Source organism: Dermacentor variabilis, chromosome 2 (genome assembly GCF_050947875.1).
Source record: "Dermacentor variabilis isolate Ectoservices chromosome 2, ASM5094787v1, whole genome shotgun sequence".
In the NCBI taxonomy this organism is placed as follows: domain Eukaryota; kingdom Metazoa; phylum Arthropoda; class Arachnida; order Ixodida; family Ixodidae; genus Dermacentor; species Dermacentor variabilis.
The window spans coordinates 98725317-98746831 of NC_134569.1; the positions used below are offsets into that span (position 1 = coordinate 98725317).

Below are 21515 nucleotides of genomic sequence, written 5' to 3' on the forward strand. Positions count from 1 at the left end.
AGTTCACTTGACCAATACTGTTTTGTCAACGCAGTTGCTGGATGGATAACGTCGAAGGATACAACTGGATCACTCTGGCTCCAGGCCTCTTCTGCCTGTTTGTAAGTCTTGCCTTCCTGTCGATGCCTGTACGCTAAAAGATTCCAACTTTCACATTTTCAGCCCTAGTAGCGGACTGGATGAGTGGATTGAATATGGCTGGCGACACTTTTTTGCACGATGAATATACGTAGTTGTGTAGCGCTACTTCCATACTGTTACGTGGCACTATAGTGCCTCTCCGAAAGTATCAGTTTAATTGTGCCCTTGTTTCTTCAGCGCGCTTGTTTTGTCCAGCACTTTGAGGCCAAATCTATAGATCTCAAATCAGCGACAGCGCACTTGTTTCGTTTCGCAGCTAGAACGTTGAGATGCTTCCGAAAGGGGCGCCCGTGCTTGCATACGTGTATGTGACACTGCATGGACATTCGCAACAGGCCCATTCTACTCAGTCTTTTCCTGGTGGCAGCTAGCGCTTTGAGACGCTGTGGGACATATTGCGCTGCCTTTGGGATCGCCTCAGGCCATAATGAAATAGGTTCTAACGTTTATTCGGCGAAATAAAATCAACCAGTCATCTTGTAGTTGCCTTGCCGTTGGCGTCAGACACGCACATACAATTGCTCGCCTCATGCAAACATGTTGGTCCATCTGGTAACTCACTGCATAATCCCAAAGGCTGCTAGCTTTGCATAACATCGATTTTCACAGCTCCTGGGATCTGCGCAATTTCTTTATCCTAAGTCTTCGAGACACTGCGCTCAGTGTTTCGGCGTTTGCGCGGTCCAGCCTAGTCATTCGCGCGCCCCATCCAATGCAACGTGGCACCGCAGTACCTACTTCCACTAAATTTTAAATTAAGATGGCAACAAAATTCTGCACTCTTGAGATCCTGAAGTTTCATTTGAATAAGCTTGAGATGGCTTTGTAGAAGAAGCACGTCTTTCAGGCAGGCATCCCGCTCTCAGGTTCATGTTAAAGGGGCCCCGAATCACTTTATATTGAAGAGGATAAATGCATTTGAAGTTAAAATAGGCTATTTTAGAAATACTTTGCCACAAAAACTACGTCAATGCGTTCAGCAGAGGCGTAGTTATTGGCAATCAAACACGGCCTCCGCATTTCTTCAACTCCTTCACTGCCTTGTGCTGCGAAGGCTGCAGTGGAGCGGGGCGTGCGCACAATCTTCGGCCTTCTAAACGTCACCGCGGCGCGCAGTTGCAATTCGATTTTAGATGTTAACTTACCTCTACTTCGGATTTTCGCGCCTACGACGCGCCAAACGTAAGCCAAACGCGGTTGTCCTCGGCGAGCCTCAGTGCACTTAGCCAGCGGACTCATCGCGGCACCCCACGGCGGCCGCGGCATCTACGCTACCTAGCAGAGCGCAGCCGCATGCAACTGTAGTGGGTACGAGTATGGTGTAGTACGCGAAGCGTTGCAATGGCTTTCTGCACGACAGGGCTTGAGTGCGCGCTCGTATGCTACAGTCCGTCCTTGCTGCGTGGTGCGAAGACCAGCTTTGTCCTTCACCAGCCTGACTGACGGATAATGGCCACATTCGATTTGCGCATTTTTGAAGCGCTATCGATTAGTCTGTCAAGGCGTCTAAGCAGCAGCTGCCAGGAGTGAGCGCGGGCTGGTAAGCGCGCATGTGGTCTGACCTTAAGTTCCGCGTGGTTCCAAGCTGGTTGAGCGTTCAAAACTAGTCGATATTAGCGAGGCCCAGCAGCTACGACACCGATAAGTAGGCTGGCCAAGGTTCAATTCCTACGAGGGCGGCCGCAGCCAAGCGTGAACAGACGACAGATGGCTGCTTCCGGAAGTACGTAATTATTATTGAAATTCGAAAGCACGTTCTCGCTGGCTTCAGCCTGTTTATTTTACTTAGTCAGAGATTCGAGGACGCTTAAGCTTCGCCTTCAAGAGTGGAACGCGATAGCGTTCCCGTCGACCCGTCAAGGGCTGTAAGACAATGCGCTACGGCGCAGCGATCGCTTACGAGGTACCCCGCATCGGACTTTGCACCCACCAATCACGCGGTGAGCGCCGTGCAACGCAGCGTTCTGCGCGGTAACGAAACGTGCGCCTGAGCAAGCGGAACGAACCAAAGAACTCGGTGTCTCGGAGGGAGAAACGATCTACGCGAGCCAAACGTCGTGATCGGCACGGACTGCGGGGCCGCGACGCGCCATGAAGGCGGACGCGATCATGGGGCTGACGCCTCGATGGGATCGTCCTCTATCTCGCTTCGGAGCACCACGCAGACGCATGACTTCCCGCCAGCAGCACGGCACACCTCGCAGGGGACGCTTTCCCACCAGACCCACCAGACGCGCTACGGCGCAGCGATCACGTCAGAGGCGTCCCGCGTCGGACGTGATTCGCTGTGAGCGGAAAAAGAAGCCGCGTCGCCTAAACATGAGGGTTGGAGTGACGCACACTGGAAGTTGTAAGGGGAGAGAGCGAGAAAACGTATTAAACGCAAGGGTATTGGGGCATCCTCGCACTGGTCCCCGCACGGCCCCAATGCGCTCAAACGAGACGAAGGGGAAAAGCGGGCGAGTGGCGCGCCACTTCTGGGGGCAGCGCCGTACATTGCGAGGAGGGGGTCTTCTGTGTTTGCCGCAAGATAGCTCTGCGTGTGCGCCAAGCGCAGAACGAATGTAGTGGAAACGTACTTCGCTACTCGTTTAACTGCGACTTTTGTAATTTACATGCTCATAATTACCTATATACACCGCAGTATAACTTTCTACGGCACGTTTCTAAGGCAACACCGCATTCACTAGAGACGCTTTTGTCCCGCATGGCTGAGTGGTAACGTCTCCGTCTCACGCGACGGAGACCCTGGTTCGATTCCCAGCCAGCCCATCTTGCCAGTTGTTTTTATTTATGAATTGCCTTCCGGGATTTTTTATCTCACGGCCAACGCCACTGACAGTGGCATTTCTGCGACACGAGCTCCTTAACGCTGTCCCGTTAATAATGTGCACACTAACAATAAAAAGAATCGTACTGGTCCAAACACCCTTCTTGATTGACGTCAGCTATTGTCCTATAGAAGCCGCGTATGGGAATTCGCTTTATTACAAAATAAAGCGTCCAGAAGTGAATGAGAGGCATAGAGTTTCTCACTATAAGACCTAGAGGGTAATCTGGCGCCACCGTCTATGGGAGTTTCTTAAGGGGGCACCGTACCGTCATGGGAATGATGGTATATGTGTCTGCGAGGCTCGTGCTGGCTGGTGTTGTAAGAGGCTTCGTCTAAAACGTGGATATGGCTACGCAAATAACGCGTTCTCAAAGTAAAATCTTCATAAAAAGTTTCCATTCACGCATATTAAATCTTTACTCCCCCACGATGCATGACCAAGCGAAGAAAAGCAAGAACAGACGACCAAATGTTTCAAAGCGAGCGCGAACCTTGTCATCTGTCCTCCAACTTTAGCGGCCCGCTGATGCTTTTTACGTAACATGTAGTTGTACACACAATAACAAGTTCTCATAGTTAAACAAAACATGTTTTCGCGTAATAATGAAGCTAAAACAGCTTTTAACATGCTGTTTTAGTAGAAAATGAATCATTGTGACAGACGGAACGGCACTTGCCAAACGCGTCTTCAAGGTGTCCAGTCTCTACGAGAACGATGCCAATCCGAAGTCGCAATATACCGGCATTCCCATGCATACCACAGCGCAGCAGCGCCAGATTTCCCTCTAGCTAATGTAGTGAGAAACTCTATCTCTATGATGAGGAGTGTATATATATATATATATACTCCTGGAGAGTGTATATAGGCTTCAGGAGAGCGTTTGAGAGAAAGGTGACTTCGCGCTGCGCATGTAAGCTCCGCCCGCCGCGTAGGACAGTAAAGTTTGGCTGAGATGTTCACAGTAGCATATGCTATCCACGGAATATGATTTTTTTTCGCCAAGCCCGGGGGTCATGCAGGAGCCCTTTATGACTAGTGAGTCAGGGCGACATGATATTACTGGGTAGCTTTAAAATATATACACAAATATAAATATTTTCTTCCCTAGGTATCTCTGATATTGACAACTTCCTGGTCAGTCTTTGCGTGTGTGTGTGTTCTTTCACTCAACCATCTCCTAGGGAATAAATAAGCGTATTCTACTTTTGGTGATAAGCTATCGTTCGTCATTTATGAATCGTTATGCGCTTAAATGCACGCCATTTTAGGCTACGGCCATCGATGGCAGTGTGCACTGCAGTGAAGCCGCCAGTGTGACGCTAACTCTCGTGTAACCCAAACAGCGACATTTTTACCCATGAAGTGGCAAACGGGTTCATTTACTTTTCATGTTTCCAGCATAGCGTCTCCAGGTGCACGATAAGCGCCCAACGTGTTCGCGCATGGCCAAGGCTCACTGGTTTTATATGCATTGCGCATTAGATTGACGGCTGTACGGAGCGTCAGCAATGCGTCGTGTGAAGCAGACCAGTGAGTCCACCACGGAAATATGCCGCAAATACATTACCTATGGTTGTCGCTAGAGAGGCACAGGCACCAAAACGTAGCATTCTTTTTTTGTTTCCTCGAAGTAGTGTGTATTTCATTATTCACTGCGCGCCACAACCCCGAATTCCCGAGCGTGCGAAATGAAATCTTCATGGCCGTATCGCTTTTTTCAAAATTGCTAACCTTGTGCTACACACAGAAGCATGACATAACAGAAGCGGGCAGTTATGCTGGCAAACTTTGACAACTATTCGCGAACACGCACGCATCGTAGCTCACCAAACAATCAAGAAGACGCTCTTAGGTGCCTGCATTATTTACGACACATCAGCACCAAAGGCCTTGTGCCTTGCGAAAACAGGAGCTATTCGATAGTAAGAGTTTAAAATTAACATAAAAAGAAAAGTTCGACCTGTGCTTCGGAATTTCAAACGAGCTATGTCCACTTTTTTACCAACACCGTAACTAACACTCCACATGCCGGCGCTGGCTTGCGACGCAATACTGGGCGTTTGTCTCCACGACGCAGAGAAGTTATACTCTGTTTGCGAATCAGACAGTGCAGTTCGAGCTTCGCGTTGACTTCTCAGTCATCCTAGGCAAAACGAAAACAAAAATGAGAATATGACGTTCTTACGACAGCATTTCTCTACTATCTTCGGAGTTTTGTGCATGTAATAGACGCGAGAATGCGTTACTATACGCGACGCCAAAGCTAAATTATACAGGCGCAATGTCGTCGTTGCGCGAAATCGGGGGCAGCCTGCCTGCCTGCCTGCCCAGTGACAATGCGATGCCTCTTGGTTCTTGCCGGGTGTGGCGAGCACGTATGCGCAATATGTATTCCCCGACTGGAACACTCCGTCTGCGCGCGGGGTACGGTGCTATACCGGACATGTGGGCCGCAGTAAATTATAGCCGCGTGCCTATCCTGCACAAAAGTGAGCGCTCCTAGGGGCCTTCCTTTGTGTTCTTTCTTTGGGGGGGGGGGGGGGGTGTCTGCGGTGCAAGAGCCGACCGCATATTGAAGTGAACGCCAAGGTGCGGCGATACTGCCTTCTTCTGCTCTGTGAAAAAGAAAAAGAAAGAACTGACAGATCGCATACCACCGAGCTCACCGAGAGGAAGGCAAGGCGGTCAATAAATCTTTTGTTCTCAGAATAGCACCTCGCTGCTGTCGGCACACGCAGACCCGGGATCCCTTTTGTGTGCGGAAGTAATGCGTTCCTCGCTGGTTTGCACGGGCGACATTAAGTGTGGCTGAATTGCGGCAGCACAATATCACGGATCGCACTTTCGCTTCCAACTGACATGAAATGCTGACAAAGACTATGTTACGCGACATGCTGTTGCGACCTGTCGGCCAAGGAAAGATGTGGGCATTATGGTACGTGGGCTTTTACCAGTAGTTAAATTTTGATGCTTTTAATCCTGTATGCTGAACAGCTCCGCAGGGAGTACTGCAATGCCGACACTGCAAAGTTCCATATTGAGAGTTGCATAGCCCGCAGCAGAGTACGTCTTCCTGCATTCCACGATTTCCAGAAAACATAAGCGTGCGTGAACTGCAGCGTCATCACTACTCCGTCTTGTCGGTCTGGCATTGCGAGCCTCGGTTTTCATTCCCGCAAGAAAGAAGTCAGCAGCTTTGATAACATTTCTCGATAACATCTAGAAATTGCAAGCTAGCCGGTACACTGGAATTCCAAGTTCAATTATGGTTCACATTAGTCGCGAACTTTGGAACGTATTCAGATTGTGACTATGAGCCCGTACGGCAGCGTGCTATGGCCCCAGAACGTATGTTATGGGCCGCATGGCGCCCATACTGTGGAGCCCAAGTAATAGTTGCGGACTGTGCCCGGTGTTTCCCGGAGCTAAAGCTAACTTTGACAATAGAATGGTACACAGTTGACCAACGAGACCAACAGTATACTGTTCGAAGTCGTCGTGAGTTAACTTAGACGTTTTCGTGTTTGTTTGTTTGTTCTTGAAGTGTCATTAGTTAGCTATTAAGTACTATTAAAGTATAAAGCTATTAATATACCAAACTATACATATTCGTATTGGCGCATAATTCGCAGTAGAAAAGATGTAGAGTGTTGTTACGATCAGCCTGCAGAAGTTCCGACATACAAAATTCTCCCAGCGCGCCCCAGCTGCGGGTGTGGCGATCTAGAGGAGAAGCGACCTCCGAACTCTCCCAGCGCGCTGCTGCGACTCGCTTTGTAAGGACGACAGTGCTCCGCGCCAGCAGCCCATCGGCGCCGACATGTCTAGACGCGGTCGGCGGACCAAGTATTGTGAGTTGGTTCGCCGTCGCCGTCTCAGTTTGTTTGGAGCGGGGTAACTCCTGGAAGAAGATGTTTTCCGGTGCGGTCAGAAACAATAAACGAAGTTGTTTATTTGAGGTAATTTTTCCCGTGGTTATTTTTTCGGGGCTTTTATGAAAGATTGCCTTTGTTATGAAACGAATTACTTCACTGCACTCTTGCGCGGCGACGTCGTTGACAACAGTATACCGTTGGTTGCAGTCTCCTACGGTGCACCATTCTATTTCTTAAAGCTTTCTTCAAGTAAGATGAGACAGCCTGTCGAACATGGTCGGTGATGTAAAGGCTATGTGGTGACTATGTTATGGACTGTGTTACACACTATAGTACGAACCATGAAACTATGACACATATAGTTTGTGTTTCCACTTAATTAAGTAGCATTAACACTTTTTGTCTTCTCGCGTGATGGAAGAAATACATTCAGACAGCCTTCCCACCAGCATTGGTTGGCTGTCCTAACTACTTAAACTCTAATCCTTTAACACTCTCTCTTAAATGTTTGTCCAAGCAATAGCGCACACTTAGAGGTCCTTACTGTCGTGCCGTTTTTTTCCTTGATCTTTTCAGGCAAACTTCGTCTTTCTGTGCAACATCATCCGCGTCCTTGTCACCAAGCTTAGGAGCACTCACGCAAATGAGCCTAGCCAGTTTCGGTAAGCTAGTTGCAGATTTTTTTTTTATCTCAAAACAAATGATTCGTATATTCGTAGATCCGAAGGGATTAAAGTGTATGTCTTGAAATAAAGAAAGGTGGGCAAAAATAATTCATGAACTAGCAAACACGTACCCCGCGGAAACTTCTAAACAAATGTGTTCTGTAAGGCATGGATTATTCCGCTTTGACTTTGCTGACGGCTTTCATTGTGTATCCTGGAGAATATCCTTCCCTGCTTTGTAGCGAACGCTTCGTTCTTGTTTGATGAGGGCTTCCGGTTCTTAACTAGCAAATACAGCCCCCCCCCCCCCCCCCAACCCCCTTAGAGCGTGACATCTACAAACATGCCATATACCTATCATGCTTACAGTTAGGCGCTTATGTCTTTCTTTATGATTTTTTATTGGCAGAAATCACCAGTTCCGGACGCTAAGCGAGTGCTCAGGAAACACTTTCACTTATTTCTTTCTCAAAAAAACTCTCTGAGACGGGCTCGGCAATTCATTTACGAGGCTGCGGCTGCCACCTGTGTTCCAATCCTTCGTTTCTCCAAACGAATGTCCCCTTCATTGCAAAGTCACTGGGGTCGCCCAAATGAACCGACAGTCGTCTGTGCTACAACGTACGCATTTTATCCTATCACCTATGTTTCTAAATGCGCGTTGCCCACGATCACGTGCAATTTGTTTTGTTTTCACGTGCGCAGGCGTGCTTGTCACCTAGTACCATCGACTACCTCTCTTTCTCTGTCCTCCCCCTCCCCCCTCTACCTCCAATGTACCAATGTTTCTTTCTTTCTTTCGGTGCATTGGCTTAAGGTGTACGACTATGAAATGCTATTTTGTTAATCCCCAGGAAAGCCGTACGTGCTGTACTGGTGCTGTTCCCCTTATTCGGCATGCACTTTCTGATGACGGTATACCGGAGTCCAGCCAACTGTGGAGCCTGGGAGATCTATCAGTACATCAGCAAAGCATCCGACGGTTTGCAGGTATGCCACGTTCGCGTTTCAAATGCATGCAGGCTTTGTCACAATCGCGCTCAAATGCCGGGAGAAGTGCACGAACGCTTCCTATCACGCTCGAGTACGGTCGGGACAGCGGCTGCATTACTGATCCCAAATTTTTCTTATTGATGCGAAAATAAAAAAGGAAGTGTAGTCATTCTTTAATGGCGACTGCTACTCCTTTTCGCGTAGTTGTGACAAGGATATAAAAAAATATGTATTGTAAGATAAAAAATAACGTTCCGGTGGGCCAAAAATCCACAGCACACAATCTAATACGCAAACGAACATGCAGTGATAAAAGGCGAGGACAAGTTGCACCACGCTGAGTTCGTACACATACGCGTGTACATGGTCTCAAACACATATACGAGGCCACGATGTAGTCTGGGATGAGCAAGTGAAGAGATGAAGAAGAAACACTGATGAAATAATGCAAGCACAGGGAGAGATACGACCATCAAAATCGAACTTCAGCATAGAATAAGAAGAAATTAGGTTATGACACACATAATATACAAGCGCACAAAAATACCAATAATGAAAAGAACTTGCGGTTACATTGTTGTTACTGTTCAGTGCGGCGTCTGGCATTCTTTAAGGATGCATGTCTTCGAAGAAATGTTCGAGTGCGATATATGCTTTACGCTGTGTTGTTTTTGAGTGGCCAACGGCCCAGCCTTTTTGACGGTGAGAACGGTCCTGAAGATCTATATTGAGTGGGGTTCTTGTCCTAGTTGCCGCCTGTGGGTAGCGTGAAAGAGCCCATTGAAAGAAGTAAGTTTGTAAAATGCTGATTAGAAATTTTGAAGAGTTGCCGGCATGTTTCCATGCTGCGAATTACGGTGAAATATAGGTTCCCGCACTTCTGCAATAGTGAGGTGACTGGATCTAGCTTTCGGGACTCCTAGACGCGCTCGTAAACTCCGAGCATCTGTATTCGGTGAAGGGACGTTGCAGATACTTTGTGCAGTACAGGGGCGGAGTAAGCAATTATCTGGCGGAAAAGTGCTGAGTGAACGGGGAGCAGAGGTGTAGTTGTTCCACCCGGCTTGATGCCTGAGATTCTGCGGAAAACATTTACGATTCAATTTGTTTTGTCTTCAAGTGTGGTCCATCGAAGGTGGCGGTCTAATGCCACGCTGGGAAAACAATGTTTCCGCACCGACTGAATCCGATAACCACCTGTTGGAAGAACGAAATTTCTAACTTTATTTTTCTCGTTAGTGGCAGGACCGCCGATTTGGCGTAAGATGTATGCATGTCCCGTTCCTTCTAATAATCGCTTGCTGTGGCACTGAAGAGAAGTGGGCCTAATGCACTGCACTTCATTGCGTAACTCCTTTGTTTATAGCGTATGCATCACTTTTTCTGTCTTTTATGGGTATATATATATATATATATATATATATATATATATATATATGTATGTATATATATATATATATATATATATATATATATATATATTTCTGTCTGCTGGCCATCACACCGCCACTTTACAATCCTTTACGACGGAAGAGAGGCTGCTTTAATGCCCACTGTTTGCAACGTCACCACGATTAATTGCCTATTGCTTCGTAGTGTCACACACATGGTCACCGACACTGTGACACACACTACGTCACACACTGCCACCTACTTTATTTAAGGTCGCTGCGTGGGGGGAATGCCGGTGAAATGAGCATTCAGCTAGATGAACGTCGTGCGTCAAACTACAGGATCGTCTGCCTATTTATGGGTATTCTCCCTTAATGTGACTGCTACATAATGCCTAACGGGGAAAAAGATATCCCTCGTTGACTTATGCTTTTGCGCCTAACTTATAGCTCTTGCAAAATAAATAAAATGCGTTCCCGTACTAAAGCACGCAGCTGAGGAGGAAACTCATTGGATATAAGTTTGCAGTTCCGTTTGTATATGTGGCCGACACGGTGGAGAAACTTTCTTCTCCGCGTACTTGAACTTGCGAAATCCGTCTCACATGCACATTTCTGTTCCCCAACTTTCACCGAGAAAAGTCGGGAGACTCTATACCTGTCAGTATACGGATGACATGTCAAGGAACAGTCGAAGTGTGAGAGAATAATGGCGTGTCGTGAATCCTTGTGGTTCCAAGTGCGGTCCTGATCACCATATTGGCTAGCGCTTGCTCAATATGCACACAAAAAAGGCAGTGGCTGTATTTTACTCTCAAAGCATTACAAAGTCATATGAAACGCCGCAATGAACACCTCAGAAATAATGGTTTCTTTTTCTTGCGTTTTGGTATTCTTAATGGGCACCAGAATATCGGAACACGAGCGTTTTTGCATTCAGCCTCTACAGCAATACAGCCATCGAAGGCTAGAATCGAATTCCTGAGCTCGTTCTCGGCAGCTGAATGGCATAGCCACGGCAGGGCCACGCCGCGTAGTACGCATATTATTTAACGACTTCTCACGCCGAACCACTCTCTCCAATTACTCCCTAGCTCCATGCTTCCAGGGCGAAAACACTTCACAGTGTAAATGCTGGTCAAAGAAAACCGTTCCCCAAGGTCGGCTTACACTCCTGCAACACGTGAAGGCGATAGCCTGCAGCGCAGTTTGCGTCTCGCATCGTCGCGTTGCGGCTTTCGCAGTTCGGCTCGTTTTTCAACGTTTAGCTGCGGCTTCGCGCGCTCGTATAGCGGTGTCAGACCCGCGCCTAGGACGTGTCTTTTCGACTTCACGTTGCATCTCAAAGTGTAAATGATGGTCAAAGAAAACCGTTCCCCAAGGTCGGCTTACACTCCTGTAACACGTGAAGGTGATAGCCTGTAGTGCAGTTGGTGATGAGGCGTCTCGCGTCGTCGCGTTGCTTATTTCGCAGTGAGGCTCCTTCGGCTCGTTTTTCAACGCTTAGCTGCGGCTTCGTGCGCTCGTATAGCGGTGTCATACTCGCGCCAAAGACGTTTCGCTTCGACTTTACGTTGCATCCTCTCAGCAGCGGATCGAAACGTATGCTGTTGTGAGTGATTCCTATTTATGTATGCACAGTTTGCTTCACTTTTTTGAGCGCTTGTAGCCTCAGCCTTACGAGGGTATGAGCCATTGAGAAGGTCACGGGGTTCCTTTTTTTTACCATTTTACTAGACGCCAAGCTTCTGTACGGTGTATGCGGGATTCCTATGAATGTATGCACTGTATACGCTTCACTCTGCTGAGTGCTTGCAGCCTCTGCATTAGGAGAGGGATGAGCCATTGCATTCTTTGCTTGCTTAGGGGGGCATTGGCCACTGCTGATGATGATTGTTTTTGTAGCATTTGACCGGACGACGCTTTTATTTTATTTATCTATTTTTAAAACCACCGGGGGTATGAGCCCCACTTAAGGCTTTCCCCATAAAAATTAGGGTATAGAATAGGGCGTTCCAAAGCCCTTGTACTGTACCAGTCTTCGTTGAGCTTAGTCTTTCTGCTTGCTTTTCAAGCTCCTTGCGTTTGACAGTGATGTTCCGTCAAGGTGATTCTAAGTATAATTAGAGCTTTCAGTTCATGTTCATGCTTCGCACCGGCCATAAGTCGAATAACGTTGATGACGTAGGCTTCCGTGAACGGGATAGCCGAAGCTGTGGCCCGTTCGGATGGCTCAGTTCGCAGAGCCACACGCTCTAGACTTGCCTGGCGTAATTAGAAAAGTCGATGCTTTGTTGGCCTCGACTCCTTATAAGTATAACAACGTTCGCATTAATCGGTTATTAATAAAATATTACTTTTTTCTTCTAGGAACATTCATTACTTTGCGCAGACTACTTGTATTTCTTTCCATAATATATGGACTGGAGTCAACCACTTTGTAGGCTCGTTGATGCTCAGTGAATGTTCTTAAGGGGGGAGATGGTGCCTGCTCATTTGATTTCTTCGTGACGGAAAATGACGTCGAGATTTGCTGGTTTAACGCTGCTTTTCTTTTTCTTGCAGGGATTTTTCGTAGCTGTGATATTCTGCTATCTCAACGGAGAGGTAAGTAGTGCTACTACAGTCGAAGGAGATTATGTTATGGTGTTTTTGGAGATTGAAGGCAGGACAATTTGTTTTCGCGGGAGAAGATGGAATTGCTGGAATTGTGGTCAATATTGAAATTGTGAATAAGACAAGTATTCTGATAACGTAGAAAGATGGGCGAGTTGGAAAGGGTGCATAGTTTTTAATTCAGCGCGAAAACAACGGAAGACACCGAGTCATCCTGTGTCCTTCTAACTGGGTGTCTTTCGTTGTTTTCGCGCGGAATTAATAAGTACGCAAGACAAGTATTCATTACAGGCCTAAATATGTATATGTTTGGAAACATTAACAACAGCGGCAGAAATTTGGGCGTTCAACACAGTCACTGTTGCTGTTTATTTAAATTTATTAAATGTGAAATATCGCATTTGAGTAGGCCGTATGAACGACCCTGACTATCTGGGCATACTTTTCTAAAACAGAAATTTTTGTTTGCGCAAACCTAATAGGAACAGTTGTACGTCCTCTCACCAGGTCTGTCATTTGTTCGATTACTAGTGTATAGATATCGAGCAGAGAGCTAGCCGCACTTGAAAGCGACAAAGTCCCCAGACGAAGAATATCTGAATGCTGAAACACGTTGCTGGTAGAGACGGCAAAATAATAATTACTAACTTCGTTGTCGTTTTCGTTTCATTCGTCGTGTGGAGAAGAAAAGGCGGAGTACTTTGCACCCTAAATTGTTATTATTCATGAACTAGGTGCCCGCTCCCCTATCTCAATGTTTCGTCTAATTTACCGAGGACTGGCCTTTGGCAGGCGCTACTGGATAGTTAGATATTCTTAATTGAAAGATCTAGAAAATAGTTGAAACAGTAGCCCTTCGCCGTAACTTGAAGTTCCAACCTTGGCGCTGCGTGAAATGGCAGGCGAATTCAGAAGGAAAGATATGCGCATCAACAGCTCCTCTGCGCTTCGGAAGCGACAAATTCATCGAAAGTGAATTAGTGGTGGGAGTTAGAAAGTATGTGACGGGAATTTCGAAACCGGGTTACTTATGAAAATTACGTGCATTGGACGTGCTGTCACTCACGTTTTTTTTTTCTTCGCTGTCCCAAAGCACTTAGTTTAAACAGATGTGCATGCCGTTCTTTGTCATATTCCTTCTTTCACTTTGCAGTGGCTTGAGCTCTTATTCTGTAGACCGACTGTAGCATGCGTACCGCATTATTCTTTTTTTTTTGCACCTGCCTGTTTTATACGTCATCTTTTGTGTTGAGAATCAAAATTTATCTGAGGGGGCGTATTCTTGTATAGCAGCGCATTCCTTCATTTGCTTTAGGCCAGCCGATATCCTGCTTCGCGTCTACAACGCGGGACTTAAATCTCTTATAATTATGCGCTTCAAGGGGGAGCTTTAGTTAAGGGGGCTCCTATCTATATACATGGGGAAAGGATAAATCGCTCTTCTCGGGAACCAGCGCACCGCATTTGATGAGGTTTGTTGCACTTAAAATCAAAAGTTAAAATCTAGTGACCGTCTGATACGAATTTTTTATTTAGGTTGTCAATATATGTATAAAGATTGGCAAAAATTTCATATCTTTAGAAAATGAAACAATTAAGTTCGCCTCTGTAACTCAACAATCAAAAAACGATATCACAATTCTTTAAGTTGCACCAAATATTACAAATGAAGCGGACAAAACTAGTTTATTATACATGGCTCTCAGATAAGCCACTAATATGTGAGCACAATTTTTGCAAAAGCCTTGTAAACTATGTAAGAAATTTACGAAAAAAAATTGACATATCAAATTTATCCGCTTTGGAGGCTGTAACGTATGCAGTTTACAGACCTGCGATATCTGCTCGTGGTGCAAATCTACGGATTTGTAAACATCCTTCTTTTATTTTATTCAAACTTACTAGTTCTTTTTTTATTTTCTTTGAGGAATTCAGGCCCTAAATCGAAGTTCCGCTTCCAACGCTTACCAAACGTTAACTTTCTCTCTCAAAAGCAACAAATTTTATTATAATCGGCCCAGTTGTTATCTCAGAAAAACGTTTCTGCCTTTTACATGTATTTGAATAGGCGGCATCGGAGTTGGGCCCGAAGCTATAGCTTCCTTTTAATCTCGACATAAGTTATCGACTTCTACCAAAAAGCCATCCACAAGTTATCACCGCAGCCAAATATAACGCAAGCTGCAGCTGTAGCATCAGTCACGTGACCACCAACTTCCAACAGCGCCATTTCGTATACCGTTTTCAAGATACTCCTGAACGGGCCTGAATGAAAGTTCTACTCGGCGACTCTAAGACCAGTTCTATTTGACAGCACTTTCGCAATACGTTATATTGTTCGCTATCATTCACAATATGCCTAAAGAAGCACAGAAACGCCCATAGCGAATAGAGAATTAACCTTATAACGTGTCATATTGCTTATAAAGAGCTCAATTTTAACAAATGACCCGCCGTGGTTGCTTAGTGGCTTATGGAATAGTGGAATATGGTGTTGAGCTGCTAAGCACGAAGTCGCGGGATCGAGAATCCCGGCCACGGCGGCCGTATTTCGATGGGGGCGAAATGCGAAAACACCCGTGTACTTAGATTTAGGTGCACGTTAAAGAACCCCAGGTGGTCCAAGTTTCCGGAGTCCCGCATTACGGCGTGCTTCATAATTAGATCGTGCTTTAAATTTTGCACCTAAGAACCCATAATTTTTTTTAGCAGACGTCAATCTTATATTTTCTTTAGGGACAGGGGGTTACAATTGATTGGCTGTAGGTTCTCCGCACGCTTGTCAAAAAAGCTTTTTTTTTTCTACGCTCTCTAGAGACCCACAAATCACACAGTTTATCCATCACCTCGAAGTAACACGCGGCATTTGTGACACTGCCTAGCTAGCTCGACTTGCCACATTACTAGAAGTAGGAGAAATCTCTTGCGAATGCTGCAAGCGAAGCCACTGAAATGTCAAGCCGTTCTGCAAACATTCCACAGGCGGAAGCCTTTTTAAAGACACTATAGCGACGAACCGTCTGCCCACGTTCGTTCAGGCTTTCAACGGTTGTGTAAATCTTTTTAATCTACTCTTACTCGCTACATTTGGAGTGCCGGCGGTACTAACGAGGATGGTTAATGCGAAGCGCATTTCTGTCCCACATCGACTGAGTCACGTTTTGTGAAAGCGAGTAAAAAAGAGCGCATGACATTGCCGTGTCCTAACGCGCTGTTGCTGCCGTCCACCCGACAGATTCAGGGCCAAATCACGCGGTCCATCGAGCTCGTGAAATTGGAGTCTTCGCTGGCCAGGGCGAACGACCGGCGGCGTTCGACGCGCACCCAGGTCCTAGCTTGCTGAGTGGGGGGCCTCAGCATTGCTTGCCCTCCTCCGTCCCGTCGCCGACAGGACGTCGCTGCTGCCGGCTAAACGTGCACGGCGTTGTCCCTGTCTCTCGGCCGTGCCCCGTGAGTGAAATGCCGCTTACCTTTTTTTAGTCGGTGCTTGTCTGATCCCCCCCCCACCCCCTAAAACCCTAATTTCCGATCTTTTCCCTGCATCCGAGAAGCCCGAGCTTTTCTCAGTTTCTGGCACCTTGCTGCGTCCCCGGCTATGAAGGAATTAGGCCACGCCAGGACGCTGTCAGCGACGGGCCCCAGGTGTCTCTACGAGTGGCCCAGTTAGTGCCCATTTTCTGGGTGCCCTTTATCCCCACCTTAGATTTCAGTGAAAGTCTGGCGGACGTCGTGGGCAACGACGACCGTCAGAAATACGTGACATCCGACGTAGGCCAAAGGGTACTGCGAAACTGTGAGCCTGAATTAACGCAACAGTGGGTGGCGAACCGTCAACCTCTTGCCAGCGCTTCGACGAGAGAACGAAGACGAGTGGTCTCGTCGAAACGTTAGCACAGTGTAGAAGCCGCCTATTGGCCTTATTCTCTCTTAGCTCTTATGAGACACAAGACGAGGCATAAGGGATAACACCACGCGCCCAAGCTTTCACAGCGGGAAAAGCTTTTGCTATTCTTTCTCGCTTGTCTTTAGAAGTGGCCGTCTTGACTACAATGTGGTATTACAGTGGAACCGCAGATGCGTGTGCTCTCGGCAGTCTTGCGGGCGACAGTCAAAACGTGGAACAACCAAATTCTATTTAGCCTAGACTTACACTTTCTAATGTGGCTGCAGATTTCAACGTACGCGTAGAATTACATGCGATAAAATCTTAAAGCGTATATGAAAGAGCAAACATAGTGGTGACACTTGGGATCAACAGATGAAATTATTTATTCTTTTTTTTTGCGATCACTGTCTTCAAGGCCATTTTAGTCCGGTGTGTTTGTTTCATGTGTGAGGTGAGAGTTTAGTCACCATGCATTCACGTTGACACCAGATCCTAAAATGTGGTTAGGTGCGTTCTAGAAAGACCAGAGTATCAGACGAAGTCATGTATAGTTGTGCCCGAAATAATCACTTGATGTAACGGACTTGTCAAATCACTAGTGCCACAGTCATTGACATTTCCTTTTTTTTTTATCATCGAATAGGAACCAACATGCAGCAGGATTATGCATAGATTAGGTTTCAAGTCACGAGCACACTTTCCTGTAGACGCTCCTCACACCAGGTATCTTTCTCTTAATCATGGTCCAACAACGACATAGTTGTTTTGTTTTGTTTTTCGCCCTTTCTGCGTTGACTGAAACGAAATGGCGCTGTTGCCCGGTCGGTGTTCTAGTAGAAAGGCTTTGAATTTCTCTAACATGTCCCCCTATTTGAGTACATCGATGTTCTCACTCGGCTGCTTGCATGCTAAACAATACGTTTTCAAGACCTAAAGATGTTTTTGCAAATTCCCACGCACGATAATCATCGTCGTTTTCTTCTTTATACTCCAGACGCTGAGTCTTATTTCACTAGTTTCATATGTGTAACGTAATCTCCAGCGTCAACACGCACATTGCGTAATCCTTCCCTTCACGTTAAAGCAAACTTGGCCACTTGTGTATGACCAGTCAGCCTACATATGAGTCTCAAGTGTACTATAAGCACCCCAGATTTCACATATGCCAGATTTCTTGTGATGCCTGTACGCGATGCCCTCTTTTCTTTCGACTTCTTCCTGTACAGGTGCTGTACCTGTTGAGGCGCTCGTACGGTCGCTACCGGCTACAGCGGGGCTTCTCAAGCCGTAGGGGCAACAGCCTCGCCATGACCCGCATGTCCGTGTCCACGCATGTCACATCGCTAGGCGACTCGCTCAACCCCAACAACGGCTCTGTCAAGAAGTACTCCTGCGCACGCAACGGCGACACTGCACCCGAACAACAGCCCTTGAACTGAGCCGCCTTCTTTGACTGTCGAGCGCTGCAACCATACAAACTTTCCGGCAGGAGCCAAGTCGGCGCTCTGCTTTGTGCCATTGCCCCATCCCATACTGTTTAAGGAACACAGACATTGTCTTGCTGGTGGACGCCTCATCGGAGTGCAACGCCTTTTCTTCAAGGGGCTGTAGATTCTTTTTTTTTTTTTTGAGGGAGGGGGGGGTCGTTAACACGGCGTGTCAGCAGCGAAGCCACGTGGCACCGGGACGGAACATCGCCACTCATGATGGAGGATATGCTCATGCAAACGTCGCTGTGGCCCGTTATACTATGGAAAAGAACGGAACGCCGTCCCTTTATGGTGGTTGCGTGGTGGTGCTCCTTCATCTATGTGCTTATCATGGACGTCGAACGACGCCAAGGGCAACGTTGTCACTTTGTGCAGTGCGGCCGGGTTGCTTCAGACGTACGCTGATTTCTGACTGCTGACTGCTGACTGCCGTATGAGACAGAATGCAATTCTGTTTCCTAAGGCATCCATGTTGATGCAGACATGTGTGCCAAAGAGACTTGTTAGCTTCTTTCGGACACTTTTGTTTAATGTCCTGGTGATGAGGAGATTGTGGTTGTGCTGCCTGAATGAGGAACTCTGTACCCATGGCCTAAGCGGTGAATGTACTCAAATATTTCTTTTTATTACTGCAGACGGTGCTCGTTCAAAACAAGAAAGAAATGGCGCTAAACTGTTTCCGTCACAAATGTGTTCTCATGCGTCGAAACGTCAAACTTTTCCCCCTTCTTAGTGACGAACGGTCTCGAGTGCATGTGGAAAGTAAACGTGTCGCAGATGGGGAAAAATTCGTTCGAGCATTTAACGCTAAATTAACCGAATTATTACTCATCACTTTCTGATAATTAGTCGCTCAGCCAACGTTCAGCGTTAAAATGACGCAGCCGTTGCGCTGAAGACAACAATACTCGCAGAAAAACTCAGGACACAGAGCATACGGAACTCTGCCTAGAGATAACACTGTAAGTCTCTTCACCCTACATATAGCTGGCATAATGGCCACTGCTGAGAGGATCGAACTGACAAGAATGAACGATAATGATGGTGCACTCGATGCGGCGTTTTTGCCGCCTCGCAGTCGACGGATCTGTCTGTGTGCTGAGGGTATCATATCAACACACGTGACCGACACCTCTGCGTCGTGATCAGTCTGACGAAGTACGTGTTTGTGCGGCACATAAGGACAGTTTCAGAACGCACATATGGCTTTCTCACGTTTTATTCATGGTGTGTATAATATGACTATATCAGTAGTATTCAGAACGTCCCAGCAAACCTTTTGTCATCCGCCCTTCGCTCCTATGGAGTTCCACATACCAAAATACGTCCCTAGAATTGACCATCGTCCATATCTGTCCTTGTGAGTTTAGCGAATCCTAGCAGAACTTCTTGCGGGAAGAGTTGGTGCAGTTAAGTCATAGAACAAGGGCCAAAAATTAATTGGCCCGTAGACAGACGACGAACGAAACAAAAGAGACATACGAGGAAAGAGGGACGAACGATTCTCTTGCCTTTTATGCTTTTGTGACCGTTCTACGTGGGGTTAGAAACTATGACGAATGTGAAATCGATATTATGGTGGTTTCGGAGACAGAAGTAATAGATACATCGTTTATAAAGGTTTATGTTTCCGACATGCGAGTTTTCGTTGTTTTGTTAGGCATGTCACCTATTGCTGAGCTCCCATCATGCACTGAATCCTGTCAATGTAGTATAAGGAAAATATACCAGCTGTTTCTTTTTCTAGCCTAAATTGAATTTTAATTATTGTTTGTGGCAGATAACTGACTTCTATTCCTTGAACTGAATTGCTCGAAGCGGCGGACATTACATATTGAATAAAAGAAAATGCATTATTAACTTAATAATAAAATTGTAAGTTTTAATGAATTCCTATACGGCGCATATTTAAAGTTACGAATTGTAGCCGCTGAGTTTGCAGGCATGTCCATTTAGAACGAATTCTTAGGGTGACACCGGTTTCGAGATATTTATCGCCAAGCTTGCGGTAAAAAAGCGCAGTTTTTCAGCTTACTTATTTTTTTAACAAGACGCCATTTTATACATTGAAGGCAAAAGGTACCTGCAGCACCAATGTATTTAGTTGCACACGTTAGGTATGAATAATGAAAAGGTAAAACAGAGAAACGCCTACCAATAATGAGAAGATTTAAAAAAAGTCAGTATGAATATCTTGAAGCTCGTGTCCTCCTGACAATTCGTTCCAAGTGGATATGAATAGCGAACTCACCGCCCATAACGCGTAAAATAGAAAATGCGTCCTAAGCTAATTGCTTAAGAAGCTTCATTAGCGTGACTTCATTATTCAGTCAATAATATATCTCGGTTTCTTTTGCAAGTAACGTCCGCCTCTTAGAGTGACCCAGCTCAAGGACTGCGATTGTACTATCTGACACAGGCGATTTTTGTTTTTGTTTTTATTCTGAATTCTGCAAACGAAACATCCGGTATACGCTGACAGGTGAAAATGTATCTGATGTACTAGTTACGAAGAAAACAAACAATCACATAAATATTTATCCGTATCATGGGCTTAATAGCTATTACTTCACTCTTGTTGCAGCAGAGCGAGCACTTTTCGAGAGCTTGAAAGGTTTTGTTGATTTTGCCTAGTTTGCTGCTGCATTCCTTCTGACAGATCAGTGTTGTAAATATAAATTGTACATGGGATGGTCTGCTTACCTTTTTTCAACTTGGAGCCCTCTGAATCGTACAACAAGGGGCGTTATTCTAAAGGAGTATTTTACAAAAGCACTCGGGCCTAACTAAAACTCTGCTGAGTGCCTGTTCCTGTCATTTTATTTTCTTGCGCTTTCAGCAAATGTAAACGTTTTACACGTTGCTGATTGCTGTTGTGTGAGAATATATCAGCATAGGCAAGCGCCTCATGACTGTTTGTTCAATGGTCTTTGAAGATGTTGTTTCCTGTTCAATCACTGTCACGACGTAGTTGGTTGGTTGTAAATTGGCACGAAGAGAGAGCTGTTCCTCACCCCTGGTATTTCGCTCTACATTACGTACCATTCGCAGTGCGTCTTTCACTCAACTGTTCCCTTTCCCGCTCACGATATTTGTGAAAAACTTACAAGTTGGCATCCCAAGTTTTCCCTAGTGATGCCTATCTGTGTTCCTTATATATATATATATATATATATATATATATATATATATATATATATATATATATATATATATATATATAGCTTCCGACCGTGGTCCTGTCCGAGTCTCTTCTCGCATCTTAGTCGCTTAGTATAGTCGGTCCCACTGTCCTATCCCGTTACGTAAGCCGATTCCTGCGACACCATATTTAACGACGGCACCTGCAATACAAAACAATGTCTTCATCTCCACTATGCCAGGCACACCCCACGGTTAGCCTATAGCACTTGTCGGATGCTACGCTTTTTTTCCCATCTTAACTTTTTCCTGGATGTTCTTGAATGCGCGTATAATGGCACGATGTTAAGCACGACGCTGGTAGTGTAGAAAGGACAAGCTTTCCTTCTTTTTTCCCTTAATTATAAAGCATGTGCTATAAAAGAGCCCATGAATTACCCATTATGGACAGTGTAAAATTGTAAACATGTCAACTAAGTCCCA

The 21515-nt window shown here is 46.0% G+C and overlaps 1 protein-coding gene across 5 annotated transcripts in view; it reads left to right on the forward strand.

The window, feature by feature from the left end:
- The window catches only part of LOC142572359 (calcitonin gene-related peptide type 1 receptor-like), a 357475-nt gene extending 336419 nt beyond the window's left edge, over positions 1-21056 (forward strand). For 4 of the 5 annotated variants that reach the window (XM_075681422.1, XM_075681420.1, XM_075681424.1 and 1 more), the window contains 5 exons: positions 35-101; positions 7427-7512; positions 8370-8505; positions 12465-12506; positions 17628-21056. In XM_075681422.1, the coding sequence (XP_075537537.1) occupies positions 35-101; positions 7427-7512; positions 8370-8505; positions 12465-12506; positions 17628-17840 (544 nt within the window). In that variant the 3' untranslated portion in view covers positions 17841-21056. Of the gene's footprint in view, positions 1-34; positions 102-7426; positions 7513-8369; positions 8506-12464; positions 12507-15750; positions 15966-17627 lie in introns of all 5 variants that reach the window. The other variant, XR_012826054.1, reaches the window with a different exon arrangement.
- Positions 21057-21515: the final 459 nt, after the last annotated feature.